Source organism: Panthera uncia, assembly GCF_023721935.1.
Source record: "Panthera uncia isolate 11264 chromosome A1 unlocalized genomic scaffold, Puncia_PCG_1.0 HiC_scaffold_17, whole genome shotgun sequence".
Lineage (NCBI taxonomy): Eukaryota > Metazoa > Chordata > Mammalia > Carnivora > Felidae > Panthera > Panthera uncia.
The window spans coordinates 93591038-93605395 of NW_026057577.1; the positions used below are offsets into that span (position 1 = coordinate 93591038).

A 14358-nucleotide genomic window follows, 5' to 3' on the forward strand; every position below is an offset into this window, starting at 1 on the left:
CTCCAGATATATGTATCTTCCCTTGTATGCACCCTTGACGTATTTCATCAATCTAATAGGTGTGCATTCTTCATATTTTAACATCTCTGAAAACAGTTTACATCTTACTTTACACCTGATAGTATCTTAGAATTGCTATTAGTCAGATAGAAATCATGACAAGGCACATACAAAAAAAGACTGCATCTCAGACTGATGGCATCTTAAATTTGATACAATATGGGAGATAAGTGTACATGGACACAAGCCTGTGCAACATGGACTTGGAGAATGGGCATGCATGTACATCAACATGTGCATGAATGTGTACTGTGTGTATGTGCATGTGTGTGTACAAATGTCTACTAGGTACATGTGTGCATGTGTGCACATGAATATTCACTGTGTATGCATGAATGTGTACTGTATGTGCATGTGTGTGTGCATAAATGTGTACCGGGTATGTGTGTGCATGTATACACATGAATGTGTACTCTGTGTGTGCACAAATGTGTACTGGATGCATGTGTGTATGTGTGCCCCCATGTTTGCAAATATCTATGTGGATGTATGTGTAGGGTAGATATAAGTGTTTCTTGCTGTGACTACATATGTGTGTTTGCATCATATCTTACACACAGTACAAACAGCTAACAGCCCAGCTGCTTTTAACAAGAATACTGCATTCAATACCCATCCCCCCCACAAAGAAACAATAAATCATCTCTCCATGTTTGGACTCTCATTTTATAGTTCCCTGGACAGAGCTGGACTGGCCTGTCAAAATAGGCTACCATGGGGCACTGGTGTCCTGGCTCTGAGGTGGCCAGGAAATATGTAGGAGGTGTACAGGTGGGGGGAGCAGCCCAAATGTTCTGCATTTTCTCTGCAGAGGCCACTTCCCTGCCAAGCCCTGGCATCTGCAGCACAAGTAGGCTAGGCTGGCTCCCCCACTCTCCACTTACCCCCCCCCCCCCGCCCCCCACCAATCACAAGCACCGAGGAGCTAATGGGGAATGGCCAGATGGGGAGCATTTTAATGTGATTTATCTGTTAATCAGAAAGCACAAATTTGTGTTTTTATTTAATTGGCTTAGTGATTTGTGGCGATTTTACTGCAAATGTAGCACAGTGTTTATTGGGTGTGCAACGGCAGCAGCAGCCCCAGTGCCAAGCAGGTACTTACTACTCCATCCGGGAAACTGTCACTAATGAGTTTTCCCAGAATGCCTTCTTCTGGAAATATTCCCAACTGGAAGGAAGGCTTTCAGCACAGCCTTACTCAGCTCAGGCCCTACGTACACTCTTTTTCTGGTGTCCTGACCCCACCTGGCCTCCTGCTTCCTCTCCCCAGCCTCTCTGGGGAGCTGAGGCCCTGGGCACCCTGCCTTACCAGGTTCTGGCTCAGGAGCTCATAGTCAAAGATCTCCATCTCGTATTGTTCCGCCAGCTCCTTGCACAGACTGATGGCTTCTTCCCACATCTATAGGAAGGTCATGGACACAAAGGTTAGGAGGTACATCCAAGCTTGCAGAACCCTTGCTGAGGAAGGGACTCAAGGCAGCTTGACTCCTGGGACTGTACTGCAAGCCTCACTCCAGCCCAGGCCCGGCCCCATGCACGGCAAGCCAGGTACTTACCAGTGAGCATGACCCTTCCTCCGCCCCACTCTAGTTTCGTGACAAATAATGGAGCAGCCAGAGACTAGGCTAAATGCTTTATCTGCATGCTTCTTGGGTCTTCACAAACACTCTGGGAGGTGTCTAGTAACAGCTGCATTTCCCAGGTGAGAAATGGAGGTTCAGACAGGCAGAGACATTGTCCTAGGTCACATGCCTAACCAAAAGCTGGGCTAGAATGCACACCTGGGTGTGACCTGAGAATTGTCAACTATAGACCGATTGTTGTACAGCAGATCTCTAAAACTTTCTCATCTTGCGTAACTGAAATTTTATACGTGTCACTTGGGGTTATTTGGAGTATATGAGTGGGGAGGGGGGCTGCATAGAGGTAGTGGTGGAGCTGAGTATAACGAGAGTGATTAGAACTTTTTGTAAATAGGCATTTTCCATTTGAAAAAAAATCCTGGAAAAGCAAACCCTTTTCCTCTGCTCTTAGGCTGAATCCGATAGATCATCCTTCCATCTTAGACTGAAGGGGGTCGGGAGCCTCTGCAGAGGCGGGAGATGCAGAGTGGGCTGGAGATCTGGCAATCTCAAGGGACACCCATCACATTTCATATTCAGTTTAAAATGGGAAATGCATCTAAATGGAGAAGCTAGGGGAGGTGGGGAAGGAGAGAGGGGAGGTTGCCAAAATGTAGTGTGTGCTGTGTAGCAAAAATGCTCTCTCTGCATCCAAGCATAAAAATAAATAAAAGCAAGTGCCGAGTGGAGGAGCCACGGCTGTAAACCCGTGGACAACTTAGTGAGCAGCATAAAAATGCTTTATGTGCCAGGAGGAACCAAGTCTACAGGCTGGGCTGGGGCTTTCTTTCTGTTCAGTCTGAACAAGAAGACGGTGGTAAAGTCCCTGGGCTGGGTCAGGGGACTTTTTGGCTCATGTGGAGATCTTTGCAAACTTTGTACCATAATCTGCCAGAAATGCCCTCACCAATGTGTTAAGAGACCACTAGTGGGCCAGGGAGGGAGTCAGATATCTAGGATTTCCTCCTGAGTCTGCCTGTATGGCCACCAGGACCTCTGACAGTCACTGGTCCCTCTGAATCTCATACATTGATTATTGAGTACCGGCTGGCTTCTAGGCATGGTATGGTATAGAGTGATGGAATAGACATAAATATGGACAAGACACAGTCTCTCCTGTCATGAAATGTACGTGGGTAAAGCATACACATAAATAGATGCAAGAATTGGGTTTTGAGGGATGTAGAGGAGTCCACAAAATATTGACAGATGGACTTGCAAAGTAGAAGGCTATTGTGTGTGTCTAGAGCAATAAATCTACATGAGGGAAGGTACGGGGAGAGGAGGTTAAAGGGATGCTCAAGAGTTTGGGCTTCATTCTGGAAGTTTCCACAGCAGTGGCTATTGAAGTAAGCTGTACCCATCTGCTCTCTCCTCTCTGCTCCCAAAGTACCTGGGCACTACTTTTCTCTCCCTCATTCTCCATTATTGCACAACACCAAAGGGTAATATGCAAAGAAGATCATGATTGGTTTGTCTGTTTTGCCAACTAGATGATAAGGTCCTCGAGATGAGGGATGGCATCTTTTTCCTCTCTGTTCAGCATAGGGTGAGTTGAACTGGATACATGGCAGAAGACAAAGCTCAACATGTCCTGTTGGGGCTTTCACACCGTGATGCACTGAATCAGCTGTAAACAAATAGTAAGCTCTGACTTGATGTCAGCAGGGCAGGAGGTTTCAGCAACGGCAGACTCACTGCCCTCAAGAGGCGTATAATTGTAAATTATAAAAACAGTGGTCTCCAACTGCTCAACTCCTGGGAATTTATAAGCCCTTCCACAGACATTACCTCATTCTGTCTTTCCAGGGAAGGTGGGGAGATCAGGATAAGACAGATACAATGAACTGCAGTGACAGAACAGATCAAAATTAAGTCCACTAAATTATGTCTGGATGAATAGTAAGAGGTCTTGTAATTCAGAGGAGAGGCAAAGCTGTTGGTAAGCTGGAGGACTCAAAAAAGGTTTGATGGAGGAAGTGGCCAATCAACTGGGGCCTTGAAGGCAGAGTAGGGTAATGATGACAGTTAAAATTTAAGAAGATATGACTATGTACCAGGTCCTATGTTAGGTGTTCTACCTGCATTCTCTTACATAATTTTCACAATACAACTAGGAAGTAGGTACTATTAGTATCATTATTTTGGATGGGAATTTGAGTCTCTAAGAGGTCAAGGGAACTGTAGGTGACAGAGGAGCAACGTTTGGAACCAGGCTGACTCCAGAGCCTAAGCACTTAGCCCACATGCCACATCTCCTACAGGATGAATGGTTGCATTTGGGTTGGTGCTTCTTGAAGGTCCACTGGGGACTGGAGGATGAGTATCAGTTGGTCTGGTTAATCTTCTCCCAGCCAAACATTTTGTCCTTGTTGTTTAAAGATCAATGATGGCATCACCCTGTCATTCATTCATGTAATTCATTCACTTATTCAACATATATTTATTTGTCCCTGCATGCCAGGCTCTGCATTAACCACTGGACATTCAGCAGTGGACATGTCTTTGTGTTTGTGGCATTCTAAAATGACAAGCCAAACAATGAATGTAAAAACAAAATGAACAGGTGATGTCTGATAGTGACAAGTGCTTTGAAGAGGCAATAAAGGTGACTCGGGGTAGGGGTGCTGTTTTGCCTAGGTTGGTCAGGGAAGGTGTCCTTGAGGATATCTGAGCAAAGCTCTGAGCTCTGAGAGGGAGTCTTCCATGGAAAGCTACGGAGGAAAAATGTTCTAAGATGGGAAAAGCAAGTGCAAAGATGCTGATGTGGAAAGAATTTGGCATACAGCATGGGGGCAAGAGGGAGCTGGCAGGGATGAAACAAGAGAAGCAGTCAGAAGACAGCTCATGTGAGGCCTCACAGGTCACAGACAGGATTGTGTACTCTTTCTGGGAAATGTGGGAGCCATTTCCTGTATAGAGGATGATCTGTTGGAGGCACTAGAGGGAGCAGGCAGATTTCTCAGAACCCATTGAGTATCCAAGTGAACAATGAGGAGGCCCTGAATGGAGGTGGTGAGAAGGTGGAGCAAAGTGACCAGACTCAGAATTGGGAGGGAGAGCTGACCAGACGTGCAGATGGATGGGGTGCAGAGTATGGGAAGGAACCATCCTTCCCCATAGCCACGATCTCCACAGAGAGAGGGAGGACAGGGGTAAATTACCTTTCCTTTGTCAAAGTAGCCTATGATGATCTCATAGAGCGTCTCCTTCAGCTGTCGGTGAGTCTGGGGGTGCTGCTGGCCTGTCTGCATGACCTGCGATGCGCACTGCTCATCTGACCACTGAGGACAAGAGATACACCAAGTCACCAGGGGCTGAGAGGGAGCCAAGGGGAGGTGTCTTCCCTACTTATGAGGAGCAGGAGGAAGCTCTGCACACACGTCTGTCAGCTGGCCTGTCACCCTGGGTATGAATGGTCAGTCAGGGAGAGTCTGGTCTGTGGTTTCCATTGGGAAGTGTCTCCTGATTTTTGCCAGTTGTGCCTTTTGGACTCTCTATTGGCTCATGTGTGTGGTTTGTAGGGATTTTCCTGGAACCCCTATAAGACATGAGCCCACCTTTTCAAAAAGCCAAAGGAAATCCTTCAGAACACTGTCCAGCTACAACACTGTTTTCAAGAGAAAGAAAACAGCTCACTGGGCATGCTAATGATTTATAGGTGATGTTTGAATGTTATATAAAACTGTAAAACATGTCTCAGGGGGGTTATTGTTGTTGATAAATGTGAAAGTCACTTGAAACCTTATGTGACCAGGAAAAGTAGTGCAGAACAGTAACTGGCCAAGTCAAGAGTTTGGGGACATAGCAAAAAAAAAATTTATTGGGCTAATTATTTTCCTTTTCCTTTTCTGTTTCCTTTTCCTTTTCCTTTCCTTTTCTTTCTTCCCTTCCCTTCCCTTCCTTTCCCTTCCCTTCCCTTCCTCTTTCTTTCTTCCCCCTGCTCCTTAACTCTTTAACTTGCTGTGAGGGCCACATAGAGATCCTAACGCAAATCACCTTTATTGGAAGGACAGTACCTTGAGAAGCCAGGTGTGGAGAAGGAGTGTGTAGGCAGCCTCTGTGTAATTATCACAATCCAGGTGAAGATCGCGGAGTTTGTACAAGTACCTGTTTGGGGAAATATGCTAGGTTACCATGGTCACTGATAAGGAGGCCGGAGATAGGGCCAAGTAGGAGTCAGACAGAACAACTAGGCACCTCTTGGGATCACAGAGGAATCCTCCATTGCTGATAACCAGCTCCACCCTGCATGAGTGACAACAGCAGCTGTTACTGTTTATGGGACACCTAGTGTGTGACAGGCACCAGGCTAGGTATTTTGAATGCCTTAGATCATTTAATCCACATGGCAACCTTGTGAGATGGGTTCATTGAGAAAAGTATGGTTTGGAGAAGTGTGAAGTATCATCTCAGCTGGTATTCAACTTGATACTAAAGAATCTGGCCAATGCAACGTGACAAATAAGAAAGGTGAAATGAATAACTCATCACAAGTCTTGTGCTAATAATTGGAAGAGCTGGAACATGATCCCAGGCTAATTGTCTCCACAGCTCGTGCTCTGAACATTGAACCATTCCAGGAGAATGAACAAGCCACAGCACTATAAAGGACAGCTCTTCAGTGGGCTCTTGGTATAAAAGAAGTGCATTTTCTGGTAAGAGAAGGAAGTGGACCAGGGTCTCAAGATTAGATATTCATATGGAGACCTTGAGCAGTCGGTAAGGAGAATATACTATTCAACCAAAACCACATTCCTACCTTCTCTCCCTTTACAATGTGAGGTTCCAGTTCTGAACCCTGGGATGACTGCATTGTAAAAATACAGTTGTGAGCTATGTTGGGAAGAGAGATCTGTGGTACTATGAGAACAGGACTCATCTAGGTAGGGAGAGAAGGGATTTCTAGAGAAGTTCCCATGACATGGCAGTTGAGCAAGGATCTAAAAGTGAGGGGATGAATGAGGGATGAAGATCCCAGGTAGAAAGATTTGCCTATTCATTCATCTAACAAATGGGTACTTCAGACATTATATCAGTTCATCCTCCCAGTCAACCTTTTATAGACAAGAAAACTGAGATTTATGTTAAAGTACACAGAGCAAGAAATAGGTAGAACCAGGTTTAACCATCAGCAATTTCTGCCTCTATAGTCATGGCCATTCCACTCTCCTCCCTTTTTACCTTTTCTCTCATCAGTCAGTTATCAGTGAAATTATACGTGGCTTGCATGCTGGGAGTGTTGAGCTTGTGGTCTACCTTTAGAAGCCCCTGTGTGCATGGCTGAATCCTACTTTATCTCCTCCTGCCCATCCTTCATCCTTTAGATCCTTAGATGGCTGGGTCCAAAAACCTTAGAGCATCCAGAAGACAGATTTACTCCTTTACTGGCCAAGGCACCCTCTCTTCTCCTTTGTCAGCTCAAGGGTTTGGTGATCTACTGCAGAGCCCGAAGGAAAACACCCTAACGGGCCTGACCAGGGATTCAAACCCAGGTACCTACATAGGCCAGATGCACAGCTTGAGTGATATAGGCAGGGTGAAGTCTGCCTACAAGGGGGAATGGGGACAATGTCATGACTAGAGTACCCCAGATATGTCAGGACAGGAGGAGGGCCCAGTGTTGCCATACCTTCTGAGTTTTTAGAAGAGGGAAATTTTTATTTTATTTATTTTATTATATTTTACTTTTTAAGCTTATTTATTTTGAGGGGGGATAGAGAGAGAGGGGTACAGAGAGAATCTTAAGCAGGTTCTGTGCTGCCAGTCCAAGGCTCAATGTGGAGCTTGAACTCATGAACCATGAGATCTTGACCTGAGCTGAGATCAAGAATTGGACACTCAACTAACTGAGCCACCCAGGCACCCCGGGGAATTTTTATTTTTTTGTAAAATCTCTAGATTTCCAAATTTTGGCAACCAATTAAAAAATGTTTTTAAATACTGTGCCTGCCAAACAGAACAGGTTTTCAGACTATATCCTGTTACATTGTTTGGTTTAGGCAAATGCGGTTTTCCTAGATTACAACAGAACTCAAATCTCCAGAGCTTAAGGAGATCTGGGGCTCACCATCTGTGTTGCTAAAATGGGAAGGAGAGAAAAGAGGTTGGAAGGATGGATCCATGTGCTAGACACTTTACCTATAGCATCTCATTTAATCCTCAAAACAGAAGGTAGAATGGAAACATTCTATAAAGGGAAACCTCAACCCAGAGAGACTGAGGGATCTTATCCAGACTCACCAAGAAGACAAGGTGAAAACCCCAGGCCCTTTGGACTCCAAAGCTTTGCACTACTATAATAAGTCATGTCTGGTGATGTTATAAATACTATCTCAGCTTAGGACAGCCTATGGAATTATCTCTTATCCAAATGACAGTTCCTATTCCTGGAATAATGCTAAACTAAGTACCTAAAAATATCTGCAATAATAGCAGAGTAGGTTCAGGCTTGGAGTCTCTGGCATTTGACAGAATGGGTCAAAAGACTTGAAAACGCTTGTTAACCTTCTGGCCAATTTCTCTTTGTGGCTCTTGTCTCATAAGGATATGAGCAAGCTATAACTTGGACACATAAGATATATGTCTAAGAATTTTGTCGTTGTGCTATTTATGATAGGAAAAAGTTGGAAACAACCTAAATGTTCAACAATATAGGATTGGCTATATAAATTATGGTATATTCTGGAAAGAAAATTTTATAGTTTCATTAAAAATGATGTTGAAATTCATCTGTTGACATGGAATTCTTATCAAGCAAAGAATAAATTATGAGCAATATGATCTCATTTTTGTAAAAAATATGCAGGCATAGAATTCCATCTCTATATAAATATAAAAGGGCCTGAGAATATGTATGGATTATGAGAGTTTATTTCACTTTTTTTGGTCTATACTTTATGAGTTGTTTGTTGCTGTTGTTTTGATAGTAAGTATGCATTATTTTTGTAAAGAGTAAAAATAGCAATACAAAAAAATTGGAGAAAAGAATATGAGATTCTGAGAAAAAAATGCCCTCCCCCCCAAAAAACCCTTCATGATACATTCAAATAAATGTCTTTTAAATGCCTACAAGAAAATAGGTTATCATGCATCTTCGTATTTTTTTTCCTGTGCAACTGGGCTGGCCAATGGTCTAACTACGTGCTTCATAAACCCTAGAATTGGGCCCCATATGCTAACCCTTCAACAAATGCAGATGTAATTCACCGGCTCAATCCATAAGATGGGTTAAGGAAACTATGGTCTGTGGATACAACAAAACAGCATGGCAGGTTGTAGAACTCCAAGTGGCATGGGGGGCTGCTTAGGAGAATGAAAAGAGTTGAATCTGGAGATATTGATAGAAATCAGAATGTACAGGGACCTAGCATCAAGAAGGTAAGTTTAAATTCCATCCTGAAGGCAGCAGGGAGCCATTGATGGATACTGAGCAGGAGAATGATACAGCAGATCTGAATTTTAGAAAACAAAAATCTTACCTTATGTACATCTCTTCCCGATTGTTATCTTTGTAGAAATTCTAGGTAGTGGAGGAAAAAACAGTGGTGAGTGTTTTTCTTTGCAGAGTGGCAGGAGTAGAGGGAGTAGTGATGGAGACGTAAGGAAGACTGCTCTTCACTATCTGGGCTCTCTGAGATGCGAGCCTGGAACTTACTTTCTTGAATGCATCAAACACCCTTTCTAGGAGATTCTACCTTGAAAGCCACTCCCCTGATCCTTAGGCTATAAAGGGACAGAGGGGGTACCTCAGCCATCACATGTCAGGGTGCAGATGGGCTATCTGCTGCACTGAGAGGTGGGTTGTCAGGATTGCGGCAGCCCAGCTTGATTTTACAAGCTCAGACCCATTACTCAGATGGAGCTGGTTGTTCTCAAAATAATAGCAGTAATCAGAGTTCTAGGAATAGTAACAGAGTTCAGGGATAATAACGGATCACAACTCCTGATAGTACAGTGGTATGAGGAGTTACGATGAGACTCCACAGGCAAAGACATTTAAACTTGGCAATACCTGGGAAGCTTGACTCAAGCTCAGGGATCATTTAGACCAGTAGCGGTCCTGGGCTCTACCACCAGATATCCTAATCTCGTGCATTTGTAAATGAGCCCTTAAAAATTTTGAGCCAGGAGGTCATGATCTGACCCATGAGCTATACTTTGAGAAAACCCTGGTTTAACTGAATGTACCCATATGTACCTGAGGCTCAGAGGGAGGGAGGTGATGTTCCAGGTGTTCCAGGGTACACAGTGGTTGGCAGAGACACCCGAGACCTCAGCTCCTCTGACACCCTCCCCCCATCCTCCTTCTTGATGCCGTGAGAAGGCACACCAAAAGCTAGCAGGGTCTAATTGCTTGTGGATCTACCTGTCCCAAGGTCAGAGTCTGACTGTTGAAGGTCATTTTCTTCAATTCACTTCTGCCTCTCCATAGAGACAAATTGCTAAACTCCTGGAAAACCCCTCTTCCTGCTCTTTATGTAAATTGGGCCTGGTGGAATTATTAGCAATGAATTCCTTTCTGCTGTAATCAGGATATTTCAACTCCCCTTAGCATTTCAGAAAATCAATGGCAATATCTGGGCTATTAAAAAGAGAGTCCACTTAGGTTAACAGAGGCCACACAAAAGAACTATGGGACAGGATTTATATTTTTGGAGCATTGAGCATGGCGGGGGGGGGGTTGATATGATGGATGCTACATGGTCTTTTGGCCAGCTTCATTCATTTAAACCACTTTAGGGTGGGCTGACGTGGTGGTGTGGGGCGTTGCAGCTGGTGCTACCTCTCATGACTGTACCACAGGACATGTGAACGGAGACTGTTCAGGAGACGGCTCTTGGAGGGTCATGCGGTATAGGGGTTAAGAGCCTGCACTTGAGATTAGCTGTTCTGGCCCATACTAATTTGCTGTAAATTCTGGTTATTAGATTATTCTGTAAGAGAAGGAAACTAACATGTAGGAAGCATTTAACCACGGCCCCAGGATGAATAACCTAAGAAATAGGTACTACTACTTTGTCTATGGAATGGATAAACCAACTAAGCCTTCAAAAAACTTCCTTGACATGTCTACTCTATTAGTTATCAGAGATAGGAGAACCTATGGGCTATGAAACTCCAAAGCTCATACTCTTAACCCCTTTTTACTGCCACTTTCCTTCCATGTGATGTGTTAAGTACTAAAGAAAACACTCATTCCCATTTCATATATGAGGGAACTGAGACATGGAATGGTGCAGTTATTGGTCTCAAGACACAGAGCTAGCAGATGGCAGAGCAGGGATTCAATTCCACTTCTGTCTGCTTTCTGAAGCCCTTAGCACTACTTCCCTATCAAGAGCACAGTGAAACCCCAAACCAGGCCTGCCCCCAGGACTTGATGGGACCTTGGGGAGAGGTGGCTGACCCCACATACCAGCAGATTCACAGTGCAGCTCATGCGGTTGTCTTTGCTCTCGTCGGTCATCACACCCCGGTAATCGAGCAGCTTCTCCAGGAGGCCTTTGACCAGGTTCACAAAGTTTTCCACTGACTTGAAAATAGTCGGATGCTCTGCGGCACATTCCATCAGGCTGTGAGCAGAGATGGCAGGGCAGTGAGCTCATGGCCAGAGGAGAAAGAGTGTGTTGAGGGGTGGGGTGGGGGGTGGGGCGTCGCGAAGGAACCAGTGAGTTTAAGTTCCCCTGGTTCATGTGTTGGCTCATTTTGCTCATTTATTCAATCATGTATTCATTTATATACTTAATTGTCTATACAGTTGAGCAAGCATTTAATTTTTTTTTTGCCCACCATCAGAATGGGAAAAAAAATGTCCAATGTGGGCAGCTGTCCAAAAAAAATAGTGACTTCTACACACGGGGAAATAGTCACTTCTACACATCCACATTGGGAGTGAATCAGTACCACCCTTTGTGTAGCAATTTACACAATATCTATCAAAATTGTAAACGTACATACCCTCTGGCCCAACAATTCTACTTCAGTGAACCTATTCTACAGAAATATTCCCAGAAGCATGCAAGGATTTATGATACTTACAAGTTGTGTCTATAGTGAAATAGTTGAAACTATCTTAAATGTCCATCAGTAGGCAAATGGTTAATAAATTAAAGCATATTTACAAAATGTACTTCTATGAAGATACTATAAAGTATGAGAAATCAATATGCTTTGACACAAAAAGCTCTATAAAATGTACAGATCAGTGAGAAAAGTAAGTTTCAGAACAATATTTGTTTTTTATTTAACCAACTCACATAGAACCTACCATGTCCCAGGCATTATTCCAAATGTCTCACAAATGTTAACTCACCTAATCTCCCATCATAGTCTGATGAGAAAGGATGTTTGCAGATAGGGAAACTAAGGCACAGAGAGGCCAACTAACTTGTACAAGGTCACACAAGTTGTTAAATATCAATATTCTGGCTCTGGCATTTGTGAGTGGAAGTGCATGTCTGCATCATGTGTTTCTGTGTGCTTATAAATGTGCCAAATATGGCCCGGAAGGATAAACACCAAACTCTTAATGGTGGTTTCTTCTGACAAGCAGTCTAGGTGGGGGAATAGAGAAGAGAGTATTCATTTTTTAAATTTAAATGTGCATATATTATTTGAAAATTCTACGTTTTGTTATAATATTAATATTCTAAATTTTAAAAGCAAAAATTAAAAAAATGTGACATTACTTAAGCATCTATTAGTTGCTAGGCAATATGATAGGCATTGTGTGGGGTGGGGATGGAGAGAAAGATAAAATAAAAAAAGAAATATAAAAAAAATGCCTACTTTCAGGAGGCCCACAGGCTAGGCAAGGAGAGACAGATGGATTAAAATTTTGATTAATGACAACTTTTTATTAATCACTTATTTTGTACCAGACACTGTACTAATCATTTTTTCTTTTTTCTTTTTTTTCTAATTTTTTTATTCTAATCACTTTTTCTTGAGAAATCATCATAATAGGGGTGCCTGGGTGGCTCAGTCAGTTAAACGTCCAACTTTGACTCAGGTCATGATCTCATGGGTCATGAGTTCGAGCCCAGTGCTGGGCTCTGTGCTAACAGCTCAGAGCCTCGAGCCTGCTTCAGATTCTGTGTCTCCCTCTCTCTCTCTCTGCCACTCCCCCACTCACACTCTGTCTCTCTAACTCTCAAAAATAAATAAACATAAAAAAAATTAAAAAAAGAAATCACGATAATTCTGACTGGTAAAAATTATTCCTCTCATTTTATAGAGGAGGGAATCAAGGCTCAGAGAGGTTAAACGACCTCCTGAAATCACTCTCCTAGTAAGTGGTGACCTTGGGGATCAAGCCAAACACTTCACTATTTTCCCACAGAGAAACATTGTGGTGTGTTCTCTGGCATCTTGAGTAGACAAGCATTACCCAGGCTACTATTTGTTTCTGGCTAATATCCCTGTGGCAGCTTAGGTCCCAAGAGCTCCAAGTAGGGAAAGGTGAGAAAGGCAAGGACTTCAGAGGGTCATTTCTTCCCAGAAGCCAAACCAGGCTGCAAGGAGGCGACACCTCAAACTGTGGTGTGATCAGACAAATCCATCTTCTCCGTGGGAGAAGCACCTGTTCCCTGGCTCTCAGTGAGAGACGCAAATTGCCCTGTGATTTAGGCCTGTCTGGCTCAGTCACAGCTGTGCCTGACTCCTTCTGGGACTGTCACTTCCAGCCCCGTTTCCCAAGCTAATAACAATGCGACAACGCTTTGTCCAGTGTTTGGGTGTGATTCCTCACAGCCTCTCAGGCAGCTCAGACCCAGAAGGTATCTCACGGCCTGAGCGCAGCCCAGACCAGTGGTTCTCAGTCCCTGCGACATGTTAGAATCTCCAGGGGAACGTTTTCTAAAGCTCAGTGACCACCCTAAAATCGATGGCTTTGTATCTTTGGGAGTGGGAGCCAAGTAGCAGTATTTTATCTTTAGAATTCTCTAGGTAATTCCAATATGCAGCCAACATTAAGAACAACTAGTTTAGTCCAGTGCTTTGCAAAGTTCAATGTGCATGGGAATCGCCTGGAGATTAACAGATTCCGATTAATAGATTCTGTTAATAGATTCTGGTTCAGTAGATCTGGGCTAGGGCCTGAGATTCTGCATTTCTAAAAGCTCTCAGATAATGCCAGTGCTATTGGTCCTTTGCAAAGCATGGGTTTTGAAGAATACTTTCTTAGTTTCTCTATTCTTTAGGTGTAAGATAATAAATCTGCTCATATGGTCTAGGATTGGTGAGATGGATTGGCAGACTGTTTGGAACTCACCCATCCATTCACCATTCATCACCACCTACCACCATCCACCATCCATCCACTCAACAGATATTTTTCTAGGAACCAGGGATTCAGAAATTATTAAGACACTGACTTCCAGGAAATCACAGTATAGCACGGGAAGCAGATACAAAAATAAAGACTAACCACAGTATATGATACTCCCATTTATTATTTCCTGTGTTCCAGTTGCTGTGCAAACCCATTTTATTGGTTATCTTATTTAATGCTTACAAAATTTCCTGGAGTTGGGCATTATTAACACTGTCAACTGATAGAGGAGGCATGAAACCCCCAGGGCTGGGTTCTAATAAGGGTCTTGCCAAAGTCCCCCAGCTGTTTCTCTCCTTTGAATCCACAATGGAGGACAGATACAATGAAAAAGGGTCA

General features: G+C 43.5%; 1 protein-coding gene across 3 annotated transcripts in view; it reads right to left on the reverse strand.

Annotated features, from left to right (window-relative positions):
• DOCK2 (dedicator of cytokinesis 2) overlaps positions 1-14358 on the reverse strand; it is a 415558-nt gene that overhangs the window by 33161 nt on the left and 368039 nt on the right. For all 3 annotated transcript variants that reach the window (XR_007461385.1, XM_049647803.1, XM_049647801.1), the window contains exons 35-39: positions 11104-11260; positions 9167-9207; positions 5705-5795; positions 4850-4969; positions 1373-1462 (exon numbers count right to left, since the gene is read on the reverse strand). Coding sequence is in view for 2 of the 3 variants with exons in the window: in XM_049647803.1 (XP_049503760.1) it covers positions 1373-1462; positions 4850-4969; positions 5705-5795; positions 9167-9207; positions 11104-11260 (499 nt within the window). In the remaining variant the exon portion in view is untranslated. The remainder of the gene's footprint in view (positions 1-1372; positions 1463-4849; positions 4970-5704; positions 5796-9166; positions 9208-11103; positions 11261-14358) is intronic.